The 17,017-nt window shown below is 47.3% G+C and overlaps 1 protein-coding gene and 1 pseudogene across 1 annotated transcript in view; both read left to right on the top strand.

Moving 5' to 3' along the window:
- Window positions 1–8,408, top strand: part of Marveld2 (MARVEL domain containing 2) — a 23,336-nt gene extending 14,928 nt beyond the window's left edge. Inside the window, exons 4-7 of the mRNA XM_004623199.2 lie at window positions 3,144–3,262; window positions 3,483–3,654; window positions 6,061–6,111; window positions 7,960–8,408. Of these exons, the coding sequence (XP_004623256.1) occupies window positions 3,144–3,262; window positions 3,483–3,654; window positions 6,061–6,111; window positions 7,960–8,082 (465 nt within the window). The 3' untranslated portion in view covers window positions 8,083–8,408. The remainder of the gene's footprint in view (window positions 1–3,143; window positions 3,263–3,482; window positions 3,655–6,060; window positions 6,112–7,959) is intronic.
- Window positions 8,409–14,849: 6,441 nt separating this feature from the next.
- LOC101566992 lies at window positions 14,850–16,658 on the top strand (annotated as a pseudogene).
- Window positions 16,659–17,017: the final 359 nt, after the last annotated feature.

Below are 17,017 nucleotides of genomic sequence, written 5' to 3'. Positions count from 1 at the left end.
TACCAGGGATCAAACTCAGGACCTTGCACTTGCCAGGCAGCACAAAGCCATCTCCCGGGCAAATTATTTCTTAATCATAATAAAAATTAAGGCCTTTGAGGTTGAAGTGCAGCTTCCCTCTTTGATCCTGAGGGCTGTCTTCAGGGTTAGTTCAAAATTACTGAGCATGACTCAGGGGACAGTGCAGTCTTCCCCTTGGTGTCCCCTGGGGGAGGATTTAGGGGTGCATCCCACCTGAAGGCACTGACCAGGAACTTGTAACTCACCCCTGGCAGGAGCAGCTGCAATAGCCGCAGCTCTCCGGGAATGTACTGTGCATGGGAACTTTCAAACTGCAAAAGACATCAATGTCAAAGACAGATCAAGGTTTACTGATCAGAAAACCTAGGATGGCTCAGGGCTTAGCTCCCCTTGCCTGGCACACGTGAGAAAAAACAGTAGATGTGAGAGTCCGGGCGGGCAAGGAAGGAAAGTGAACCGCTCTGGCTCTAGAAGTGTTACCTAGAACATAACTGCTCTGGTGCCCAGTGTGAGCCCTGGGCAGTGCCTAGGACTGTGCCCTGGATGGCTGAGACAGCTGGGCTTTCACTGAAATCCAGAGGAACAAGGGCACCCAAGTGGCTTCTTAGGCCACACATGCGACTGCAGATATTTATTTATTTATTTATTTATTTTTTGTGTGTGTGCGGAACTGGGGATTGAACTCAGGTCCTTGAGCTTGCCAGGGAAGCACTTATTCCACTGAGCCATCTCCCCAGCCCTTCAACTGCAGATATTTAAAAGTTAAAGATGTTCAGGCCAGGGAGATGGCTCAGTAGAATAAGCACTTGCCTGGGAAGTACAAGGACCTGAGTTCAATCCTTGGTTCGATGTCACAAAACGGAAATGCACTTGTTCAAGCCCAGAAAGTGTTTAAACCAGGATTCACACTCCCCCGCCCCCCCATCCGGGGAGGATTCACTCTTGACAGTGATGAGATGAAGAAATGGCACCCTGGGAAGCCAAGGACCTGGCAGGATGAATGTGACCCCAGATATGCTCCCAGTATCTCCTGCCCCTACTTCCTCAGTGCCCTATTCCTGCCCAGCCCCCCCCCCCCTTGTTACCTTCCTGCCAGCTGGTTCTGTCTGTCCTCCCACTCTGCAGGCCTAGCCTCAGGTCCTAGAGTGAGTCAATCACAAAACAACCTCAGAGCTGCCTCGGTCTAAAATCTGCATTTCAAGATAGAGGAGATAGCCAGATTTCAGCATAGTGTTTTGTGTTTTGTTTGTCTGTTTCTTTTTTGAGGTTTGGTTTGGGATGGGGGGGTAGTTCTTTTCTGTAATACATTACCCATCTTGGGTAACTGGAACAGACAGCTGTTGCATCTTGCTCCTTTTTACTTCCCTTCCCCTCCTGACCTTGCGACTCCCCAACTCCGGATCCCCTTGAGGGCTCGCAGGGTTAGTAGGCAAAGCAGGGCTGCTGCTCTCAGGCGAGATCCTGCTTGCCTCTGGCGGAGTGGCATTGCCTGCCCTGCCCTGCTCTGCCCCTCAATTCTTCTCCAGCTGCTCCTGGAGCATCAGGGACTACAGGACATGCACAACCCAACTATACTGAAGTACACAGGTGTCCTTGTGTTATTCCTGTGAACGCATCAGGGCAGGGAGGGCTGGGACTATGTTCAGTGCCAGAGTGCTTGCCTTGCGTGCGGGCCAGGTGGGATCCCTAGCGCTGCAGGAGACAGTAACAGGGCGTAGTGGCCCATTCCTGTAACCTCAGCACAGGATGCTGAGGCCAGAAGAGCAGATTTGCTTGCTTTCCAGATTAATGAGATCAGTGTAACTGTCCCCACCCCTGTTCCTAGTGGCTGCTGCTAATGGACTCCTCTTATTTTTCTCTTTCTACTTAAATAGCCATATTCTGGGGCCGGAAAGATGGCTCAGTAGAATAAGCACTTCCCTGGCAAGCACAAGGGTCTGAGTTCAATCCCCGGTTCTGAAAAAAAAAAAGCCATATTCCATTTTGTCTCTAAATTTCTTATTCTGAACTGCACTTCAAAATACTTTTAGCACATGCCTGTAAACCCAGCACTCGGGAACCTGAGGCCAGAGGATCTCTTCGACTTTGAGGACAGTCTGGGCTACAAAGTAAGTTCAAGGTTAGGCTGAATTGTATATTGAGACCCTGTCTCAAAAAACAAAATACTGGGCCAGGGAGATGGCTTAGTAGAATAAGAGTTTCCCTGGCAAGTGCAAGGGCCTGAGTTCAATCCCTGGTTCTGGAAAAAAAAAAAAAAAAAAAAATACTTTTATACTTAGTTGGGGTATAATTTTTGAAGTATGAAGCCCTCCCAAATAATATGGCATTTCACCACTCTCCTTTGCATTATACAAGCTGGAGATTGGAGGGTGTTTTGCCTATTATATTCTCTTTAGCTATTGCAAAAACACAGTACACATTTGTTTCAAAACAGAATTCTGAGCTGGGGAGATAGCTCAGCAGTCTAAGCGCTTGCCTGACAAGAACAAGGACCTGGCTTCAATCCCAGGTACTGCATGCTGTGCCGGCCCTAGAATCCCAGATGTGCCATACCAGCCACCAAAACTGGGTGTGGTGGCACACACCTATAACCCCAGCGTTGGGGAGGCTGAGACAGGAAGAACACTTCAAGTTCAAACTGCATAGAGACCCTGTACCAAATAAATGACAGGGAACATACCTATAATCCAGCTAATTGGGAAGCTGAGGCAGAAGGATCAAAAGTTGAGGGCTAGGGGCCGGGGAGATGGCTCAGTAGAACAAGCGCTTCCCTGGCAAGCACAAGGGCCTGAATTCAATCCCCGGTTCTGCAAAAAAAAAAAAAAATTTGCAGGCTAGCCTGTACAATTTAATGAAACTCAGTCTCAAAATTTGAAGAAGGAAAGAAAAATTGAAGCGCTGGACATTTAGTGATAAAGCTCTTGCCTGCTGGAGCACGCATATGGGCCTGTGTTCAGTCCCCAGTATGGCAGATCGCTCCATGGAGCGAGCAAGTCTGCACTTCACAGGTGAGCTGCTGCTGCTACTGCCTCTCCTCCCCCATCCGCTCCCGCCTAGGAGTAACTGCAGGCATTTTCCTTCTGCTGTTGTTCATACATCTGTCGTTCTGTCCCTCTCTGCAGTGTGAAGTGGTCACCAGCGACAGACAGAGAGACCCAGATGTTTATTTCAAACAATGGAGAACAAAGTCGATTCCCCCGGGCCACATCCCGAAGCCCATTGTGATGCCCGACTATGTGGCGTGAGTGTCTGGATTCCTGGGGTAGCAGTTGAGGGTCCTGCTCAGGCCTTTCGTGCTCCTGTCTGTCTGCAGGTGAATGCTTCTGAAATCATCTAGGGGACCTGGTGTTGGTAGTCAGGGTGACAGGTGAACTGAAGGAGCGCGTGGCCCCCAAGGAAGATACCATTTGCTTTACATTTAGCTTGCTCTGGTAAAACTTAGGTTTATGCTTTTCCCTTAGAAAATATCCTGTGATTCAGACAGATGATGAACGAGAGCGCTACAAAGCCGTGTTCCAGGACCAGTTTTCAGAGTACAAGGAGCTGTCTGCAGACGTTCACGCTGTCCTGAGGAAGCTGGAGGAGCTGGATGCCATGATGAGCAGGCTGCCGCATCACCCAGGAAACCTGCAGGTCAGTGTGCACAGCTGCCTCAGGTAGAGGAGCGCTGAGGTATGGAGGGCGGGCAGGCTGACCATGCCGGAAACCCAAAACTATCTGTGTACTGTCTAGGGAAGCATTTGAGACTTTCAGCATAATGACTGGTCAAGATTATCATTCAGGGCTGGTGAGATGGCTCAGTGGTCTAAAGCACCGACTTAGAACAAGCTAAGCTTAAGCAAAGCACAGGGACCACAGTTCAATCCCCCAGCACCACATGCCAGCCAGCCCCGCCCCCTGGTGGGCTGAGCTGGCCACACACACACAAAATAAATAAATAAAATATTTAAAAAAAAAAAAAAAAGATTATCATTCAGCCAACGTGGCGGTGACGCCTGTAACCCTAGTACTCAGGAGGCTGAGGCAGGAGGACTGCCCTGAATTTTGAGGCCAGCCTGAAACTCATAGCAGGACCCTCTCTCTCAAAAAAATTTGTACTGCATGTCAGTGTACACACACATACTCATACCCTATATGAGTTTTCCCAATTCTGCGATGATGGAGTACTGCTAAGTCCTAGTACATACCAGGAAGCAGGAAAAACTCAGCCAATACTGAAGGGTGAGGCTCGGTTAGAACTGTGTGGAAAACAAGCTGGCCAGATAGCCCAGCGCCTCCACCCCCGCCACCATCCCCCGCCCCCGCACAGCAGAGGCAGAAGGATCTCTTGAGCCCCAGAGTTTGAGGCCAGCCTGGGCAACATAGCAAAACCAAGTATCCAGAAGAGAAGTGGAGGAAGAGCAACCAATTCCAGAATACAACTGAGCACAGCTGGGACGGGGCTCAGCCATGGTCTGCTAGCTGGGCCCAGGGCATGAGCATGCGCGCTTGGTGTGGGCTGGGTATGGGGGCCCTGAGCTGCACCCAAGTGAACTTCTACGCTGTGTGGGCTGTGTGGCCTGGAGACCTTGGGAGGCCCACCTCCCTCTTACCAGAGTGCACACTTTTGAGAAGCAGAGTGAGCCCTAACCTCTTAGGAGTGCTTCCATTCAATGTCTGTGCCACCACAGCAGCCGGGTCTTTTTTTTTGGCGGAACCAGGGATTGAACTCAGGCCCTTGCGCTTGCCAGGGAGGTGCTTATTCCACTGAGCCCATCTCCCCGGCCCCCAGCAGCCAGGTCTTTACTAGCCTGGGGCCTGTACCTTCTCTGACTCAACTGCCCGGCTCATCTTCACCTCTAGCAAATGATGAAACCATACACCATGCTCATGGTGGTAGTAGGTAAAAGAGCTCAAAGCATTACCATGAATGGGAAGAGCCAGGTCTGATGGTACATGCCTGTAATCCTAGCTCTTGGGAAGCTAAGGCAGGAGAATCACCATGAGTTTGAAGCCAGCCTGGGCCACATATCAGGACATTGCCACAAAAACCATATGTATATTGGGAAGAGGATGTGGGTAAGTGGTGGAAAATGTTCTTAGAGGAAGTTTGTAGAACTGAAAGTTACATTTTATTCTTTATATCTAACTTTCTAGTGTCTTCCAATCTCTGCAGTTTACATAGGTACAGTAAGGGCATTGCTCTAATAATGTTTCCTTTGAAAGATACAACCATTAACTGTACTGTAAAACTCAAAATTACAAGGAAGTTATATTAGCTATTTTCAAAAGTTAGAGACAGCCTCTTAAACCCAACACGTACTTACTTGAAAGGAACCTTCCAGAGGGAATGATGATGGTAGTAGTGACTGTGGTAGCAGAGCGCACTGGGACACACATGATCCCAACCCTTGGGGAGGACGTGGCCGACGGATCGCAAGTTCCAGCCCAGCCTGGGCAGGTTAGCAAGAGCATGTCTTGGAGCAAAGTGTAGGGAGGGTTTGGGAAGTAGCTCAGTGGAAGGCTCTGAGTGGAAGGTTCCTCGTGTCAAAAACGAAAAGAGAAAAACCTACTGTGGCTATTATACACCGAGCACTTTACTTGTAAGTGAGCCTTCCCACAATGCTTTGAGGCTGTCAAGGTTATGATTCCCATTGTAGTGATCAGGACACTGAGTCTTAGGAAGAAGAGCTTGCCAGGCTCCCACAGCCGGCGGCAAGGGCTCTGGATGAGGCTCTGGCCTCATGTGGCGGAGACCTCGGTCTCTGTCTCCCCTGCATCAGGGCACTGCAGGCAGTGAGCCCTCAAGTACATGGCCAGTAAGTACTCCTTTGTATGTGAATATAGTTTTATAGCATTATAGTTTTAAGTCAAAATTATTTTTCTGGGCCGGGGAGATGGCTCAGTGGAATAAGTGCTTCCCTGGCAAGCGCAAGGACCTGAGTTCAATCCCCGGTTCCGCCCCCCCCCCCAAAAAAATTATTTTTCTAATACCCAGTGTTGAGACGTGATTTGAGTAAATGCAAATGTTTTAATTCCCATGTATACTCTTACTTTTAGGAACATGAGAGAATTTCCAGAATCCATGAAGAGTTTAGGAGGAAGAAGAATGTGAGTAAAACGGTTTTCTTCCTCACAGTGTGTGCTTGCCAGGTATGCGGGAGCCGCAGATCCTCTCAGCTGAGGCACAGTCAGCCTCCTTAGCTTGATCTTGTTCACAAGGCTTCCCTTAGGTACAGGTGTCAGAAAGTATTCCGTAGACAGTTCCAGAAATAAATGGTTCCTAAGTTGTTGTTGATGTTGTTTTTAGACAGGATCTTGTTATGCCGTTTGTGCTGGTCTTGAACTCACTATTTGGCCCACGCTGACCTTGAACTTGGAGCAGTCCCCTGCCTCAGCCTCCCAAGTGCTGGCATGCTCCACCACACATGGCTGAACTCCTAAGTTTTAAATCATGCATCCTAGGGGCCTGCCCCTTAGCTCAGTTGTTTAAGTAGCTGCTTCAAAAAGCAGTCAGGGGCCAGGGAGATGGCTCAGTAGAATAAGCGCTTGCCTGGCAAGCACAAGGGCCTGAGTTCAAACCCTGGTTCTGCCAAAAAAAAAAAAAAAAAGCAGTCAGCCTCAGGTTGCTGTGGTTCAATCCCCACAACTCCAGCCAGCCAAACATGCCCTGAAGGCATTCTGAGCCAGCCAAAAAAAATAATAATAATAATAAATAAATCATGCATCCAAAAGATTAAATAAATAAATAATCATGCATCCTGTGAGTGACCTGACGAGATCTCCACTCCTTGCCTCATCCTGTCCCTGGCATGAATCAGCCCAGGGCCCACAGCCCAGGGCCCCCAGCTGCAGTCGCCAGCAGCTATTTGTCCAGGGAATCAGGCTGATGTCCTGGGAGCCCTGCTCTGCTGAGTGGTGGCCCCAAGCGGACTGCAGATGCTCACCATTTTCCTGCAGTCTTCTTTGTGCTGTTCCTTTATTGCTAGTCCTTAGTGTTATTCCACACTGAGCCTAACCTAGGACTTGAACCTGTGTGTGCTCATAGGAAGCGCCTGCTCCCCAGGCTCAGGCATGCACTGGAGAATGCGTCCTCAGAGAAGGAGGTCTGCTACACTTCTCTCTCCACATTTATTTATTTATTTGTTATTTTTACTGGGAATCGAACTCACTACCTTGTCTCACCAGCCAGGCACCATGTGCTGAGCTGTACTCCCAACCCCCGATGACTGTATTTCTTAAGATGCTGGGTAGAGAGAGAATTGGCGACTGCTAGGTGCCTTTTCCTTGAATCTTTGCCCTCGTACTTACTGCTCTATCATGCCACCGCCCAGGGACATGAGCTCCAACCTGTAACTCCCCCCATTTCCTTCCTAAAGCTTAACTTCCTTTACAACTTCCCACCTTCGTCTCCCACTCAATAAGAGGCTGGAGCCACTTTTTTCATCTTTTCTACATTTTCTGTTTGTTTTACTGGGAATCAAACTGAGGACCTTGAGCTTGCCACGCATACTTTTTTATATACTTTGAACTAAAGCTGCCTCAGCGCTTTGTTTCTTCCCTCTTGATTTTGCTAAAACTACTTGAAAAAAAAAAGTCTATTTTTTTTAAAACACAGGGGCCTGGGGAATAGCTCAGTGGTAGAGCTCATGCCTGGCACGCGTTAGAGCCTGGCTCAGTCTCTAGTGGCAGAAAGCATCGCTGTGTTCAGATGCGGTCAGTGTCTCCATCTGCTGAGGGGAGACTGAGGCATGTGGTCATTTGTAAAGGCAATGATGATGTTTGTCTTTATTGCTGAGGAAACTGGACGCTAAAGTAATAGCTGTGTTGGGAGGCTGGGGAGATAGCTCAGTATAATAAGCACTTGCCTGGCAAGCGCAAGGGCCTGAGTTCAATCCCCAGTTCCGCAAAAATAAATAAATAAATAAATAAATAATAATAGTTGTGTTTCTTTTCTAGGATCCTTCATTTCTGGAAAAAAAAGAACGCTGTGATTACCTCAAGAGTAAACTTTCTCACATAAAGCAAAGAATTCATGACTATGACAAAATAATGAATTGGGATGTACACAGTTATGCATAAACCTTACTTGAAACTACTTTTTTATAGTCAACTCACTATTTATTATTTACTGCCTTTTTTATGCCAGACTGTGTGGTGGAGAAGTGCATTGCCCTGAACCGGCTGCCAGTTGGCTTATCCAGCAGGCGGTGATCACTGTGATGTCACATAAACATTTCAAAACAGACTGGACCTGCTTCACTGAAAATGGGAGAAACCCTGGATTCATCTGTGTACTTTCCTGTTTGTCTGTCTCATAAAAATACATCGCCTGCCGGGTGTGGTGGCCCACGCCTATAATTCCAGCACTGGGAGGCTGAGGTAGGAGGAGCACTGGGAGTCCAGGCCAGCCTGGGTTACATAGTGAGTTCCTGGTCAGCCTGGGCTACCTAGCAAGGCCCTGTCTCAAAAGAAAACAAACAAAAACTGCAGTTGTTGTTATAGAAATTGTATCTTCAGGGCAGGATGAGCAAATGGGCTACCAGTTCTGGTATTGTTTTACTGCCCTTGGGCAGGGTCTTAGAATTTTTCCAAGTCAGATACCTCTTCCCAAGAGAAATCATTCAGGAAAATCATCCCTCCTCTCAAATCTGACATCAACATGGTCAGACTTTGTGGAGGGGCAAGTTGCAGAATCTCTCATTGCCTGTTTCTCTGAAGAAATGCAGGAAGACCACTGCTCCTGGCTGCTAGGTGGCTGTGAGGGCTGAATGTGCTTGTGTTTGCAGAGGACTTCGAACAGAGCCTGCTTGTGTCTGTGAACTCTGTGGAAGTGTCTGGAAGTGGACGAACTCCCTGGAAAAGATCCAAAGTGAGCAAGCTCCGCCAGCTTACTGCGAGGCCCTGTGTGCCCAGTCTCTTTGTGCTGTTAACACTTAACTGCCGATAGCCTTGGCCAGTGCTTCCTATGGCTATCTGGCTTATTGGGCCATCTGGAGCCCAGGTATCTTTTCTGTTTCTTTTTGTGATACTGGGGCTTGAACCTTGAGCCTGTGCACTGAGCTACATTCCTGGTCCCTTATTTATTTTTTGTTTGCAAAAATTTCTCACTATGTGGATAAATTGCCCAGTTTGGACTTGAACTTCCTTTCAGTCCTCCTGCCTCAGCCTCCCAGAGTGCTGGGACTGCGGGTGTGGCCCCCACACCTACCCGCCCCAGCCCATCCTACGCACATGGACAGAAGTATAAGGTGACGGTTGGGTCTTCCCTGTTGGCTGTGATGGTTGCCAGAGACCCCTGATGTTCTCTTTCCTGGGCTTCCTCTTTCCCTGTATTGGGAAGTTCCATCTTGCTAAGAACCATCCTGGCTGTGAGTCTTTATTCATGAGAAATATTTTGGGGTTTTTTGTATAAACAAAGATATTTTTAAAGTTTTTTTTTAAAAAAAACAACAACATGAGGAGCCAGGCTTGGTGGTACACATGTGGTGTCTCAGCACTTGGGAGGCTGAGGCAGGCAGATCATCTCAACTTGGAGACCAGTCTGAACCACATAGTGAGACCTTGTCTAAAAAACAAACAACAACAAAAAATCTTCACATGAGGGACGTGCAAGGCACATGCCTGTAATCCTAGTTATCTGGGATGCTGAGTCATGAGTGCTGAGTCATGAGGATTGCTTTAGCCTGCAGATTATCTAGGCTACAGGAGACAATACAGCAATATGCCATCACAAAATTTTAAAAAGTGTGCAACTTTTTCAGAGCTGGGGTATGCTAACTAGTAGAGCACTTACCTGGCGTATGTGAGTTCCTATGTTGAATCCAAGCACTATGGAAATGTTTTTAAAATGTTTAGTAGATTTGTTGTTGTTAGCGCCTGTTCAGCAGGATGTGTCTCAGTTTTCCAGGCATCGAAGCACAGTTTATGCCTGACAGAGTGGCCGTTCAAACAAACCCTGTTTAGAATTTTCTAAAGTGGGGAGGCCAGAGGAAATTGGTACCTTAGAAAGTGTTGGTCACCAGGTGTGGTGGTACACACCTGTAATCCCAGCACTCAGGAGGCTAAGGCAGGAGGATTGTTGTTCAAACTGGAGACCAGCTTGGGCTACACAGTGAGCTCAAGGCCAGCCTGAGCTGTGTAGTGAGACCCTCTCTCAAAAAGACAAAAAAAAGAAAAAAATTAAAAGGTGAGGTTCAGATTGAAATTAAATATTAGGGCCGGGGAGATGGCTCAGTAGAATAAGTGCTCCCCTGGCAAGCACAAGGGACTGAGTTCAACCCCCAGTTCCACAAAAAAAAAAATGCTAAGGACATTTCAGTTTGTGAAGCTTTATTTTACTACAACTGTAAATGTTAATCTTTGAAAGAACACTAATTTTTTAAAAGTTTTTATGCCAATACTTAGCTGAATTAAAATTGCAGTTAGCTTTGTTTTCTGTGTGGTATTGTTTGCCTCCTAGCATTCCTGTGTTTGAGATCATATCCTTGAAAGTATTCAGAAAGACAGACAGACAGACAGACAGACAGACAGACAGACAGACAGACAGAAATCTTTCTGATCAGAAAATAAACAAACCGGGCATGGTGGTGCACCCTGTAATCCCAGAATTTGGGAGGCTGAGGCAAGAGGATCAAAGTAAACTTAAGCCCAGCCTTCACTATAGTGAGTTCAAGGACAGCCTGAACTACACAGCAAAACCTTATCTCACAGCCTGGAATATAGCTCAGCTTTCCTGGCAAGTGCAAGGTCCTAAGCTCTATCCCCAAGACCCCCCAAAAAAAAGACCCTGTCTCTACGAAACATTTCAAATGTGAACATCATGATGTCCTCAGAACCTAGGGCTTCCTGCTCCCTTGCTGTCTTCCTAGCACAGGCACAGCTGAAAACCTAGAGTTCTGTGTCCTGGTGGTTCTGCGGGGCAGAGCTGGGCAAGACGTGGCCAACATGCTGGCTCCGGTCCTGTCGGGCAGCCTCCTTGGCCTGCAGCCCACGGGCTTGTGGCTGCTGTCACCTTCTGCCTCCAGCCTTGTGCAGCTTCTTCCTGGCCACCGCTCTGCAAGGACCGCGGGCAGATTGGATTCGCAACCCATCCTTGCCTGTATTCCTACTCTGACTGATTGCATTTCCAGTGGTCCCATTTTCCAAAATGGCCCCACTTCCAAATTAGGTCACATTTTGAGGTGCTCAAGGTTACGACCTGAGTGTATCTTTTTGAGAGGACACAATAACAGCTGCTGTTGCCAAACTATGAAATTCAGAAGAAGAAATCTTTCCCTTTCATTTTTTTCTTCCACCTGACTTTAAACACGCACTCCCAAATTGAAATTAATATGATGCCATCTCCATAGATCTAAACTTGAAGACAGAATAGTATTCACTGACCCATTCACCAGTTAAACTCATTGTGGCTGGGTGTGGTGGTGCCTGCCTCAGCACTTAGGAGGCTGAGGCAGGAGGATTGTTGTGAGTTTGAGGCCATCCTGGGCTATATAGATGAGTTCTGACCCATTTGAATTCTGTATAACAAGACCCTGTTTCAAAAACAATGTGTAGGGCCAGGGAGATGGCTTAGTAGAATAAATGCGTGCCTGGCAAGCACAAGGGCCTGAGTTCAATCCCTGGTTCTGCAAAAAAAAACCAAACAAACAAAAACAATGTGTATAGGTAATGCATTTATTTAGAAAATAAGTTTTGGGACTGGAGAAATAGCTCAGCTGTCTAAGCACCTGCCTGGAAAGTGCACAGACCCAGGTTCAATCCCCAGTACTGCATGTTATGCCAGCCCCAGAACCCCAGGTGCACTGTGCTGGCCCTGAAACTGAGTGTGATGGTGCGTGCCTGTCATCCCAGTGCTGGGGAGGCTGAGACAGGAGGACCACTACAAGTCTAAGCTGCATAGCAAGATTGTACCAAATAAATATTGGAAAGAAATTTTTACTCCTAAGCAAAATTGGCTATCGTTCTACCCCCAGAGACAGTTACTTTTGAGGTAAGGGGATTGAGACCAGGACCTTCACACGGACTACGTCTCTAGCCCCTTATTTATTCATTCATATACTTATTTATACACAGACTCTCACTAAGTTGTCCAGGCTAGGCTGAAGCTCTCAGTCTTCCTGCCTCAGCCTCCCAGAATGCTAGGATTACAGGCATGCACAACCACACCCAGCTACTATTCACATTTTATAGTACATCCTCCCCATTCTCTGCGTGGTGTGTGCATGTGTATGCACAGATTATGTAGAGAGAGATTTTGGTGGTATTTACAGAAGTGCCCTCCTGTAGCCCCAGCACTCTAGGAGGCCGAGGAAGGAAGATGCTGAATTCCAGCCCACCGTGGGCACTTAGCAGGACCTGTCTCAGAATTAAAGGGGGTGGGGCAAGGTATAGATAGCTAAGTGGAAAGGCTCTGGATTCAATTCCCAGTATCACAGAAGCACAAACCTGTATTATGGACAAAACTGCGTTATTCTGCTTTCTCCTCAGCTCCATCTAGAGCATGAGACTTTGTTATAATTATATATGTTTTCCATTTCATGTTAATGCTGTTCCATTATAGTACATTGGTTTACATGGGATCTTGTTTGTTCGTTTTTTTCCATTTCCATTTTTTAAAATTTTTATTTATTTATTTATTTATTTGTCCTGTCAGAGGTGAATATTCTATTGGCGTCTAAATACTATAAGTGTTTGAATTCAACTAAACGTCTAACACTGTCTAGCAGTCTATAATATTAGTGGGTTATCCTCAGAAGTTATTGACTTGAGCCTTTTACAGCTCATCGTATTAATATGGATTTACTTTATATACCTCATTTTTATACTTTTTTACTGGATGGTTAAGACCAAGATATAGCAAGACCTATATAGGCAGGATTGTAACTTTTGTATCTGATAAGGTCAGCCAAGTACTCTCAGGATTTATCCCATAGCCCTTTGTTTGGTTTTTGAGACATTTATACTGTGTTGCCCAGGTTGGTTGCAAAGTTGTGGGCTCCATAGCCCTCGACCTTGGATAGCTGGGCTGAGGACACAGCCCCACCCCAGCATGGCTTTCTGGGTCTAATGTCCTTAGGGTAAAAGAGTAAGGCCAAGAAGGTGGCCCTGGCCAAGCATGGTGGTCCCAGCAGGGGGCCAGACAAGGTAATCATATTATAAGCCATTCACCTCCAGACACCCACTTTTAGTGACATTTTTTGTGCTGATAAAAGCATAAGTGACTATCAGTAGCTGGCGGCTATCACTATTATGTACTCAGGGCGACTCTGGAGGTCTGTGTATGGGTACAGCCTGCGACCTCATGGTGACTCCCAGGTGAGGCAGGGTCTCAGTCACTACATTGTCCAGGCAGGGCTTGAACTTGCAATCCTCCTGCCTGTCTCAGCCTCCTGGAGTGCTGCGACTGCAGGTGTGTACTGCTGAACCTGGCTTATATGTAAGTATGCTGCTTGCCCTGGAGTTCGATTAATAGCCCATTTAAATACTTTAGTGAAAAAAAAATAAAAATAAAATAAATACTTTAGTGAAACTAAATTATTGCAAGATATTTGACCCACACTAGGCATTTACGGAGACTGCTTGAACAGTAAGCAACATACAAGGTCTCCCAGTTTATTCCCTGCCAGGCCAGCAATTCAAATAGTAAATCTCTCTACTCAGTCACAGGGCAATTCTGGTAGAAATCCTTGCTTCTGCACCAACCAAGGATTTTAGTTTGAATCCACAGAAACTGGTTTAGGAAGAAGAGTTTGTTCACACCTTGTGTGGCTTACAGGATGGCAGCAAGGACTGGAGAACCCAGGTCTGAGCCATGCAGCATGAACAATGTCTAAGATCTTAGCTGCAATCTCATGGACCCAGCAGCTTCCTGTCCCTTGGTCCTCTGCCAGGTGCCCAGCTGTTTTGCCCCCTCAGATACTGGAGCTGACACAATTCCATTCACAGGACTTGGGCTGGGTTGGGGGCTGACAGGCCCTGTGCTGCTGTCATCTGATGACCCTGAGTAGTGAGGGGCTCTTCTGGTAGTGGGGACTGAACTCAGGACCTTGCGCTTGCCAAGTAAGTGTTTATGCTGCTGAGCTATCTCCCTGGCCTGAGGAGCTCTTCTGTATCAGTGACTGCGCTGAGCCTTCCCCAAAATCCACTGGGGGGCCTCTCAGAGCATGAGAGAATTCGGATTGGGAGAATTTGGATGCAGACAGCCACAAAAGAGTAAGAAAATCCACTACAGAATACTGACTGTCCCAATGAGGTGTAACCTGGGATTTCTGTCCTCCATGGAGGACACAAGGAACAGCCAAGGCCGGAACACACTGAGAAGCTTCCAGGGCCCAGGGGCATCACAGATGGGGTTGCAATTCTGACCTGGGGCCTTACGCCCAGGGGATGTTAGCGTCCTGGTATTCAGTGATCCCAGCCTCCTTGGGGGGCCACTCTCCTCTTGGCTACTCTCAGAACTGACCCCAGATGTTTGCAGAGCCTGGAGCACACGGTGTATTCAGAGCATCTGTGCTTGCGGCAACCCCATGGGGACAACGAGCCAAGCATCCCTCAGCAGGAGAAAGGAGAAATGAGAAACAAGTCACATTAAAGCTATAGGATGAAATACTCTAGGCAATAAAAAGGATGCATTGTGGTTGCCTGCAAAAATACAGCATGTTTTGTCTGAAAAAAAAGCAACCACGTGAGTATTCTGCATGACTTTTTTTTTTTTTTTTGCGGAACTGGGGATTGAACTCAGACCCTTGCGCTTGCCAGGCAAGCGCTTATTCTACTGAGCTATCTCCCCGGCCCCACTGCATGACTTTTATATAAGGCCTCAAAACAGACCAAACTGCACAACAGCAATGGAAGTCAGAGTAGGGGCCACTCAAGAGCCTGTGCTGACCAGGGAGGAGCCTGCAGAAGTCTCCCTGGGCTTAGAAAAGCTGGGTATGCTGCGCAGGCTGTGGTGGCCCACACCTCCTCAGTTCTGTGTTGTTGTGACAGATACTGTGACTGGGGGCTTTGTAAGAAGGAGATTTATTTCGCTTGAGATTCTGGTGGCCAGAGGGTCACGGCACAGTGCAGGACCCTGGTGTGAGCCCCAGCGGCAGTGTGTCATGGTGGGCAGTAAAAAGGGAATCTATTCTTCTATCAAGCTGTTCCTGCCAGAGCTGTCACCCACAGAAACCAGCATGAACCAGTATAGAAGGCAGCAGCTCTGTGATCTAGAATGGGCCACCGCGGGGCCCCTGCCATGGGACACCCGGGGGCCATACCACCTGCATACCACCACTGAGAGAGTGCCTGTACTCAGACATTTCTCAAGCTCTACCCTCGAGATGTCACTATTGTACCTATATCTGTCATGCCTATTATGTTATCACTGAAAAGTTATTTTTAAAATGTAACTGGTCAGAGGAAGCGCAGCGACCGCTCAGCGCGAGTGCTGGAAGCCGAGGCTCGCCGGTGCACTACAAGTGAAGAACAAAGCATAGCAGAAACAGACACCTTCCTGGCCAGGGAAATGGTCGATCCAGCGGAAGAGTACAAAATGGACCACAAGAAGAGAGGGGTTGCGCTTATCTTCAACCAGGAGCACTTCTTCTGGCACCTGATGCTGCCGGAAAGGCGGGGCACCAACGTTGACAGGGACAACCTGGCTCGCAGGTTTTCAGAGCTGGGATTTGAAGTGAAATGCTTAAATAATCTGAAAGTGGAAGAGCTGCTGCAACAAATTCACGATGCGTCCACGGCAAGCCATGTGGACGCCGACTGCTTTGTGTGTGCCTTCCTGACCCATGGCGAAGATGACCATATCTACGCGTTTGACGCCAAGATCCAAATCCAGACCTTGACTGCCCTGTTCAGAGGGGACAAGTGCCGGAGCCTGGTGGGGAAGCCCAAGATATTCATCATCCAGGCATGTCGGGGACAGCAGCACGACCCTCCCGTAGTCCCTCTGGATGTGGTGGACCATCATCCCGCAGTGGCCCCAGAGAACGTCACTGAGGTGGACGCAGCCACGGTGCACACCCTCCCTGCGGGCGCAGACTTCCTCATGTGCTACTCGGTGGCTGAAGGATACTATTCTCACCGAGAAACGGTGTATGGCTCGTGGTACATCCAAGATTTGTGCAAAATGCTGGGGAAATACGGGTCCACTCTGGAGTTCACGGAACTGCTCACGCTGGTGAACAGGAAGGTTTCCCAGCGACGTGTGGGGTTCTGCAAAGACCCCACTGCCATCGGCAAGAAGCAGGTGCCCTGCTTCGCCTCCATGCTGACAAAAAAGCTGCGCTTCTCCCCAAAGCCCAGAAGCTAGGGGTGGCTGGGCCTATGCAGCCCATGCCCGGCCCTTTTTATGTCAGATGCACAGTCCCAGGTTCAGCTTTGGGTGGGAGTTCCTTCCCCAGTACAGAAATGTTAGTTACTTTGTTGATATAGTCATGTTAAAAAGGCTTGAAAAATACTCAACTCAGGAAATTACATAAAAATCTATAAGCATTGAATGTTTTTATGTGCCCTGAAATATCTAGCTGATTTTGCTTATACTCTGTGCCTTTTTATAAAATCCTCCTTTATAATGCTTTAAAAAAATTTTGAAATCCAAGAATTAGATCATAATCTCCTTTTAGTAAGATATTTGAAAATCATGCCATGTTAAACTTTTCTAATTTGTAAAAAAAAAAAAAAAAAGAAGTAAAGCCATGGTGTTATGTTGAGCTGTAGGAGACTCAGATCAACAATTTCTGACACTTCCAGTCAAGCAGAAGACCCAAAACTATTATGGACTACTGAACTCTTTTATAATATTTTGCTGAGGTAACACACATATAATATTCAAATGACAGAACTAAACAAAAAAGGGGAGACAGATGAATGTCTATTTTTACATTTGTATTCAAAATGATTAGGATATATATATGGTTCCATTTTCTTAATGAATAGAGTGACTTGTTCTAATAGTGTTTATAAATAGGATATCATGTCTGCATCTTTAATAGCAAATAACCACTTGGAAGAGAATATG

This window comes from Octodon degus, unplaced genomic scaffold, assembly GCF_000260255.1.
Source record: "Octodon degus isolate 3935 unplaced genomic scaffold, OctDeg1.0 scaffold00001, whole genome shotgun sequence".
In the NCBI taxonomy this organism is placed as follows: domain Eukaryota; kingdom Metazoa; phylum Chordata; class Mammalia; order Rodentia; family Octodontidae; genus Octodon; species Octodon degus.
This window is presented reverse-complemented; position numbering and strand designations above follow the sequence as displayed.